Source organism: Myotis lucifugus, unplaced genomic scaffold (genome assembly GCF_000147115.1).
Source record: "Myotis lucifugus unplaced genomic scaffold, Myoluc2.0 scaffold_214, whole genome shotgun sequence".
Lineage (NCBI taxonomy): Eukaryota > Metazoa > Chordata > Mammalia > Chiroptera > Vespertilionidae > Myotis > Myotis lucifugus.
This window is the reverse complement of record NW_005871262.1, coordinates 1,965,146-1,974,219: the sequence shown is the minus strand read 5'-3', so window position 1 is coordinate 1,974,219 and position 9,074 is coordinate 1,965,146. Positions and strand designations below refer to the sequence as shown.

The following is a 9,074-nucleotide window of genomic DNA, read 5'->3' as shown; positions in this document are numbered from 1 at the left end:
TTCCTCAACAGACTTCCCTCCCTTTTTGCTCCAGGTCTATCCTACCCACCCTGTACTTGGGGTCTTGGATTTTTGAAGCTTTCTGGATCCCAGTGGCACACAACAGCTCCTATGCCATTGGTGTTCCCTGAATAGCACTTGGGCCTTTTCTGATCTGCTCCCTGAGCACCAGTCCCCTGTTTACTGTCTCTCTGAATTTTTGTTGACCTTCCCTGTCTACTGTTATCTTCCATCCCATTCACCTTTGCGGGTTTATACATCTTTTCCTTTTATTTTGGCAGGATTGGGAGAAGCAATAAAGACAGAAGCTGCTACTAAATTCACTACAGCTGGGAAGGGCATGTGGTTCACCTCTGGAGGAGCCACAGCAGCAGAACAATGTGGGCTTCTTGGCAAATGGATAACTAGTTCAGAAAGAAAGGAACAGGTGTAGATGAGGGGTGTGTGTGTGTGTGTGTGTGTGTGTGTGTGTGTGTGTGTGTGTTGGGGGAGGGTAGAGAGGGAGTGGGTGTAAGCTTTGCAGCAAAGGAGAGACCTCTACAGTAACATTTAATCATTGGATAGCAGGGCACATCTGTCACTACTGCTCAATAGGGAGGGCAGGCTTGCAGCCCTGGTATAAAGCAATATGTTCTGGGCCTTTTAATCACTTGAAAAATACCTATTTTGCAGAGGATTCTTTAGGTGTTTATTGCAAATCCTTCTATTTTATTACAGAAATTCCAGGCTAATCCTTCAGTGAGGGCAACTTTCTATTAACACACAGCTGTTAAGTGGGGAAAAAAAGGAGAGAAACCAATCCAATCTCCAAATAATCACGTGCTAATCCTGTGAACACAACACTGTCAGGCAGAGGAAAGCTTTTAGAGTGTTGAGTAACGCTCTTTTAAAAGGCAAAACACACTTGAAACCTACATAATTTTACTAACTAATGTTTCTCCAATAAATTTAATTAAAAAGACAGAAAGATCCCAGCCGACATGGCTCAGTGGTTGAGCGTCAATCTAAGGACCAGGAGGTCACGGTTGGATTCCTGGTCAGGGCATGTGCTGCGGTTTAGGGCTTGATCCCCAGTGTGGGGCATGCAGGAGGCAGCTGATTAATGATTCTCTATCATCATTGATGTTTCTATCTCTCTCCCTCTCCCTTCCTCTCTGAAATAAAAAAAATATATATATTTATAAAAGAAAGGCAAAACAGAAATTCGAGGGCCTGATTTTACAAGGATAACCAGAGGCATTTGGAATATCCTCTTTTAAGGATGGGCTGTGACCCTGGGCCCACCCCTTTTCTACATGTATTTCTCTTCTCTTCCTTGTCTCTTGATTCCTCTTTTTCTCCTAAGAGAAGTTTAATCACATACTCACCCTTGGTCAGCACCTGGGGCCCTGTGGGAATGACCCACTCCTTAACTCAGTCTCCTCGTCTGTGAGATGCTGCATGCCCGGAGGCCAGGAGATTTCAAATGCAGGAAAAGGATGCTCTGAAGTGCCTCCCTTTTAATTTTCTGAAGCTTTTCCTTGGTTGACATGCTATAAACAGAGGTCTTTTCTCTTTGTATTATTTTTTTCGTGCAGGTTTATTTTTTAAAAGGCAGGGTTATTGAGGTAAAATTGAAAAGCAGTAATACCCATACTTCTTTTTAAAAAAATACATATTTTATTGATTTTTTACAGAGAGGAAGGGAGAGGGATAGAGAGTTAGAAACATCGATGAGAGAGAAACATTGATCAGCTGCCTCCTGCACACCCCGTACTGGGGATGTGCCCGCAACCAAGGTACATGCCCTTGACCAGAATCAAACCTGGGACCCTTGAGTCTGCAGGCTGACGCTCTATCCACTGAGCCAAACCGGTCAGGGCAATCCATACTTCTTAATGAGCAGTTTGGCAAGTTACTGTCCTGAGGTCTATTTTTCAGAAGCTACTTGATTTCGGTGGGTTTCTCAGAAGCAGGGCTTGAGAGAAGAATTCGATGCCTGTCCTTTGTTGAGGGAGAGCTATCAGGAGAAAAAGAGTGCTGAGGAGGGATGCGCAGGGAAAGTTGCAGAGTAAGGACATGGAGCACCAGGGGTACCACAATGAGTACCATTTCAAGGAAGTGGCCACTCCTGGGGTGCAGTTGGGACCACACAACCCAGCACTTTGGAACAGTGTGACTCTGCCAGGTTCACCAGGGAAGAACGCCCTGTGAGCTCACAGCCCACAGCGCTCAAAGCAGCATGGGAATGGCAGCATCAGGCCAATAAAAGGCATGTGGGATGTTTAACATTCACAAAAACCAAACCTGGGGCATACCAGTGCTACATCCCCGGAGTTCTCAGTTACAGGAAAAAGCTTGTACATCCCCGGAGTTCTCAGTTGTAGGAAAAAGCTTGTAGGGGGCCTGGGCTGGGCCTCTGCTGCACATTTGATGTCAAGGCAAAGCAGGTGAAAGATTTCACCGTCACCTCTGATCAACATTCTATCTGCACATAAAAAGCATATCTCTGTTAGAAAGTATATATATATATAGTTTATCTAAGCTTATAGGGAAAGGTTGTTGGGTAGTGGGAATCCACAAACTATAAATGGAAATAAAAATATATTTTAACTTGGATGCAAGAATCCTGCTGTCACTAATGAGCCATTTCTCTGCCTGTTCACTCATGGGGAAGTGTTGTGAACACACTGTAAATCAAGCACTTAGCAGCTACCAATGCCTGTGAAATAAGCCCAGAGTGTAGTGCTCTCTTACTCTCAGAACATATACTGTATGCATGTTCAAGATAAATATCTTCAAAAAAACTGTAATCTATAAATCAATTCCCTGAATTTGAGAAAACTGGCTTTGAGTAGAATTAATTCTTCTTTCTCAAGTGTGGAGAAGCTGTGCTTAATCTGTCACAAACGTAAGTATAAAGTCAATTCCTATGGATGTCTGTGTGTGTATTCTATTTCTCTGCCCATATGTCATGCATTTAATTTTTAAGCACTTTAAGATAACATATAAAATGGAAATAGATGAAATAAGTGAATTTTTGTCAGAGCTGCCAGAAACATTTCTAAAGTGTACATTTTCCAATTTTATTTCAGTTTTATAGTTTTGTTTCTTAAACAAAGTTCCCATAACAGATCTTACTGCCAGATGGTACTAAGATGCCTATAAGTAAAAGAATAATAGGTATAATTAACAATCATTTATAAATCTAAGTAAATTCCTTTAGATTATACTTCGTTGAAAATGAAAAAATTAAAGCATATAATGATAGGATAAGAAATAATTTTGCATGCCAGATAGTTTCTTACTCTTTGTTTTAACACATTAAAATAGTACCTGATTAAGTTGTCAGATAAGAAATAATAAAATAAAAACAAAATTTGGGGAATGTAATCAGGACATGATTTAAATGAGTAACATTGTTATGAAAAACCTGCTTCTAAAAGGATTGATTGAGTGATTTGGAAAAAGAGGTAGCAGAAAATGACCAATCAGAGTAGCAAAAAAATATTTTTTAAGGAATTTAAAAAATAAGAATAATTTAAAGAACCTTTGGGACAACATGAAGTGTAACAGTATTCACATCATGAAGGTCTGAGAAGGAGAAGAAAGTAAAAATTGATAAACTATTTGAAAAATAATGACTGAAAACTTCCCAAATCTGGTGAAGGAAAAAGATAAAAGTCCAGAAAGTGCAGAGTCCCAAACATGATGAACCCAAAGAGGCTCACAATAAGATACATCATAACTAAAATGGCAAAAGTTAAAGACAAGAATACAACCTTAAAAGTAGCAAAAGAGCTCTTTTCTAGTTGGAACCATGAAGGGTGCAGAAGAGAAGAAGAAGAAGAAGAAGAAGGTTCCTGCTGTGCCATAAACCGTCAAGAAAAAGTGAAGGAATTTTGCAGAGCTGAAGATCAAGTGCCTGAGAAAGAAGTTTGCCCAAAAAGTGCTTCAAAAGGCAAGAAGGAAGCTCATCTATGAAAAAGCTAAGCACTATTACAAGGAATACAGGCAGATGTACAGAACAGAGATTCGAATGGCTAGGATGGCAAGAAAAGCTGGCAACTTCTACGTACCTGCTGAACCCAAATTGGCATTTGTCATCAGGATCAGAGGTACCAATGGTGTGAGCCCAAAGGTCCGAAAGGTGCTGCAGCTTCTTTGCCTTTGCCAGATCTTCAACGGCACCTTTGTTAAGCTCAACAAGGCTTCCATTAACATGCTGAGGATTGTGGAGCCATACATTGCTTGAGGGTACCCAAACCCGAAGTCAGTAAGTGAATTGATCTACAAGCGTGGTTATGGCAAAATCAACAAAAAATGAATTGCCCTGACAGATAACTCATTGATTGCTCGATCTCTTGTTAACTATGGCATCATCTGCTTGGAAGATCTGATTCATGAGATCTACACTGTTGGAAAGTGCTTCAAAGAAGTGAACAACTTCCTGTGGCCCTTCAAGTTATCTTCTTCACGAGGTGGGATGAAGAAGAAGACCACCCATTTTGTAGAATGTAGAGATGCTGGGAACAGGGAAGACCAGATCAATAGGCTTATTAGAAGGATGAACTAAGGTATCTACCATGGTTATTTTTGTAATCTGGTTAGTTAATAAACTGAGTCCTTTAAAATTGAAAAAAAAAGTAGCAAAAGAAAGAAAGTTAGTTACCTACAAGGAAACTCTCATAAGACTGTCAGCTGATTTCTCAACAGAAACATTTAAGGCCAGAAGGCATTGGCACAAAATATTCAGAGATGAAAAGCAAGGACATGTAACCAAGACTATATTACCTAGGAAGGTTATCATTTAATATTGAAGGAGAAATAAAGAGCTTCCCAGACAACAAAAAGCTAAAGGAGTTCATTACCACCAAACCAGTATTACAAGAAATGTTCAATGGTCCGATTTTAAAAATGAAAGAAAAGAAACATAGTTATAAAGAATAAAATGATAATAAATACATACCTATCAATAATCAATTTAAATGTAAATGGCATAAATGCTCTAATAAAAAGACATAGGGTAGCCCTGGCTGGCATTTCTCAGTGGTTAGAGCACTGGCCTGTGCACAGAAGGGTCGTGGGTGTGATTCCTTGTCAATGGTGTATACTTGGGTTGCAGGTTCCATCCCCATCCCCATCCCCATCCCCAGTCGGGCTCATGTGGGAGGCAACCAATTGATGTGTCTCTCACATTGATGTTTTTTTTTCTCTCTCTCTTTCTCTCCCCACTTCTCTCTTCCCTTCCACTCTCTGAAAAAAAAAAAAGTTAGTAGAAAAAATATCCTCATTCTCGGAGTGAGGATTAAAAAAAAAAGGCACAGGGTGGCTGAATGGATAAGAAAATAAGACTAATATTTATATATACTTTCTACAAGAGACCCACTTCAGAACAAAAAACACACAGAGACTGAAAAAAAAGGGATAAAATAAGATATTTTGAGAAAGTGGAAATGGCAAAAAAAAAAAAAAAAGAAGCTGGGGTAGCAATACTTATATCAGACAAAATAAACTTAAAAAAACACCCATCCTATATAATAAAAGCCTAATATGCAAATTGACCAACCAGTAGAATGACCAGTGGAACGACTGGTCAGTATGATGTGCACTGACCACCAGGAGGCAGATGCTCAATGCAGGAGCTGCCCCAGCCCACAGGCCCCAGGCCAGACAAGGCAGGTGCCAGCGGTGGCCCCCCAACCCTGATTATCCTGCTGGTCACCTCCCACAGAGGGAGGCAACCGGCTGCAGCAATAGGGTGACTGGGGGTGGGGCTGGCCGGCAAGTAGGCTAGCGCTCCCCCCCCCATTGCCCCACTGGTCGCCCCACAGATCAGCCCTGATTTCTGGCCAGGCCTAGGGACCCTACCCATGCATGAATTTCATGCACCGGGCCTCTAGTACTATAATAACAGGCAAAGAAGAACTCTACATAATGATAAAGGGATCAACCCAACCACAGGATATAACCATTGTAAACATTTATGGACCCAACATAGGAGGACCTACCAGTAAATAGAATAAGCAAATGTTGAGGAGCTTTTATAGGGAGGGATTGACAGTAACACAGTCATAGTATGGAATTTTAACACCCATTGACATTAATGGATAGATCTTCCAGACAGGAAATCAGCAAGGAAACAGTGGCCATAAATGACACACTAGATCAGATACATTAAATTGATATCTTCAGTGCATTTCACCCCAAAGCAGCAGAACACATATAGTCTTTTCCAGTGCACGTGGAATGTTTTCTAGGAGAGACCTCTGTTAGAACACAAAACAAGTCCCAATAAATTTAAGAAGACTGAAATCGTATCAAGCATATTCTCTTACCCTAGATATGAAATTATGCCTACATGGTCAACTAATATTTGACAAATAAAACAAACATATAAAATGGGGTAACAACAAACTATTTAGTAAATGGTGTTGGGTAAATTGACACGTTAAGTGTGTGTGTGTGTGTGGGGGGGGAATTAGACTACCTTCTTACATTATACACGAGTATGAACTCAAATGATTTAAAGACATAGATGTTAGACTCAAAACCATAAAAATCCTTGAAGAAAACATAAGCAGTAAAATCTCTCTTAGTAATATTTTTTTGGATACATCTCCTTGGGGAAGGGAAACAACAACAACAAAAGATAAACAAATGAGAAGACGTGGTGGTGGCGGGGGGGCGGTACTGGAGGCCCGGTGGGCATGCAGGCACAGTGGTTAGGGCATGAGACGTGGACAGGGCAAAACAAGAGTCTGCTACAAGGATCCTTAAAGGGGACACAAAAGCAACTGAGAAGGAGCAGCCAGAGGAGCGGTGGGAGGAAAATCAGAAGAGGCACGGAGCCTGGGGACCTGTTTGTGTGGACAATCACAAGGCGATACATTTCAAGCACATGTGCATCCCACTTCCATTGTGTCTGTACTTTATACCGACAGCCGGCCAGGGGCAACTCCACAAAGCCCAACCCCGGTCTCTGTTGAGCCACTCACACCCGGTCCAGGGTCCATTTGGGGGCGCCCAAGCCAGGGCGGGGGTGTGGGTCAGGGTGTGTGTGCGGGAGAGGGCCTGGGGAAGGGGAGCTCACATTTGTGGTTGGCCTCAAAGAGGGCCTGGAAACCTTCCCTGGAAAATAAAGAGCGGAGAAACGTTACTGATTAGATGCATCCCGGATAATCCTGGGCTAGAGGCTGCAGAGGGATCTGATTTGTCTGTGCCTGCCCGCTAACCTACTGAGGAGGGGTTCCCCCAAACGCTGGCGCCCCCCTCGTAGGCTGGCACCTGCCGGGGCGCTCTGGGCGCGCAGACTCCAGGCCGGCTCGCTCTCTCCTGCCAAGCCCCCTAAAGAAACTAGAAGTGTTTCCCTTGCTTTGGAGGGCTCTGCGCGAAGCCCTTAGCGGACTGAGCTCTTCTCAGGGGTTGGGACTCTGAGAGGGTCCAACGGAGCCCGAGGTCTCCGTGTGCGCTGGAGAGGACCGTGGATCTCCCGCAGCAGCTGGGGGCGGGAGCCGGGGCGCGGATTAGCAGGGTGGGGGTGGCGGTGGCTGTAGGGAAAGCAATTCTCACTGGGGAGGGAGCAGTGAAAGTGTTGCAAAAAGGAAGGGGGGGGGCAGGGTTCAGCTCTCCCCGCAATCCCACTCCCATGTCCCGCGGGTCCCTCCCCGCAGGCGGGGCCGGTGGAGGCTTCAGGGACGCTTCTATCCTGGAGTTGCCAGGTCTCCCAGGCCTCCAACCCCTGCTCCTTATCAGGTCTCTTGCTTCTCTTCCCGGATTTCTCTCTCCGCGTCCAGGGTGAGCGGATTGACAAGCCTCAGTTCCTCTCATTTGGAAATGCGTTTTGTAGGATCCTTCCGAGTGCTCCTGGCGCCGTGCGGGGTGGCCGAAGGTGGGGTCTTCCGGTGCCCTCCCGCGTCCCCGGGCAGGGGCTGGGGAGGGAGACCCCGGGACCCGGCCCAAAGCCGAAAACGACGCCGGCGTCTAACGCCGCCCCGCCCCGCCCCGGAGCAATTCAAAAGGCAATTATCCCAAAGGAAAGTTATTGTGTTGCTAATCCCGGGAACAGCTTGCGAGGGGAGATCTGGGTCTTCCTTTAATACTTGAGGGCTAATGCTCAGCCTTTTGTAATTATCTTTGTCGGAGGCCCCGCGTTTAATCTGCGTGTTCAGCGGAGGCCCGGCTCGAAGGCGCGACGGGGAGACCCACTTCGCTGGGCTCCGGCTCCGTCGTGAGCGCAGGGAGCCGCTCGGCGTCGGGCCAGGCTCGCAGATTTGCTGCCTCCGCGCGGGGTGACTCCCAACTGCTCGGACCTCAGGGGTGGGACTGAGGAGAGTCCGCTTCCCGGGTTCTGGGTTTGGGAAGGGTGGGCTCGGGGCTCCCAGCTGTTCGGGTTGGGTGGGCTCGAATTTCCGGCGTGGCGGCCAGGACTGGCTTCCTCACGTGCTGTGTTTGGCGCCAACTAGAATCACTACGGCGTTTCACGTGAAAACCAGGCTTTCTTGGACTAATCATAAGCTGACAATCACTGGTTAGCCTCCGAGAAAAGCTGTCTGTCCCAATGGACAGTCCCTATTTTCCAATGTACTCCCCACGGCCCCCATGTGGGGTTGCACGAATGCTGGCACATACTCATACTGAAAAAAGTATCCATTGTTTACCTGCAGTGTCAGGTGCACGGGCCTCCAGTAAAGCACTTTGCTAAACCTGCCGCCTGGTCCTATCGCGGTAGCCGGCCACCCCACTCCCGCCGGTCTCTATTTCTCCTCCCCGCCCCCCCCCCCCAGTAGCTTTGCGACCCCCTCGAGCACTAGGGGGTGGGTTTGCCTGGAGGCAGAGTGGGCAGGGACTCAATGAACTTTTTGCACCTTCCCGCTGGCGATTTTCGGAGGAGGCCTGCTTGGTGCCGGCGGTGGGAGCGCTGGCGGGGGTAGTCTCCGCCGCATCAGGGGGCGTGTGGCTGTGAACGGAGCCCGGGGTCTCAGGGTGCGGCCGGCTGGTGGAGGCGGGGCTTTGGGGCAACTGCGACCCGAACCTCCACCCAGAGAAATCTGGAAGGAAAGGGAATTCCATGCCGCACTGAAACCTGCGGCTTT

The 9,074-nt window shown here is 46.0% G+C and overlaps 1 protein-coding gene and 1 pseudogene across 1 annotated transcript in view; both read left to right on the top strand.

The window, feature by feature from the left end:
• Nucleotides 1-3,799: 3,799 nt before the first annotated feature.
• Nucleotides 3,800-4,599, top strand: LOC102432657 (annotated as a pseudogene).
• Nucleotides 4,600-7,815: 3,216 nt separating this feature from the next.
• VSX1 (visual system homeobox 1) overlaps nt 7,816-9,074 on the top strand; it is a 7,841-nt gene continuing 6,582 nt past the window's right edge. Inside the window, 2 exon segments of the mRNA XM_006109694.1 lie at nt 7,816-7,870; nt 7,908-7,942. Coding sequence (XP_006109756.1) covers nt 7,816-7,870; nt 7,908-7,942 — 90 coding nt within the window.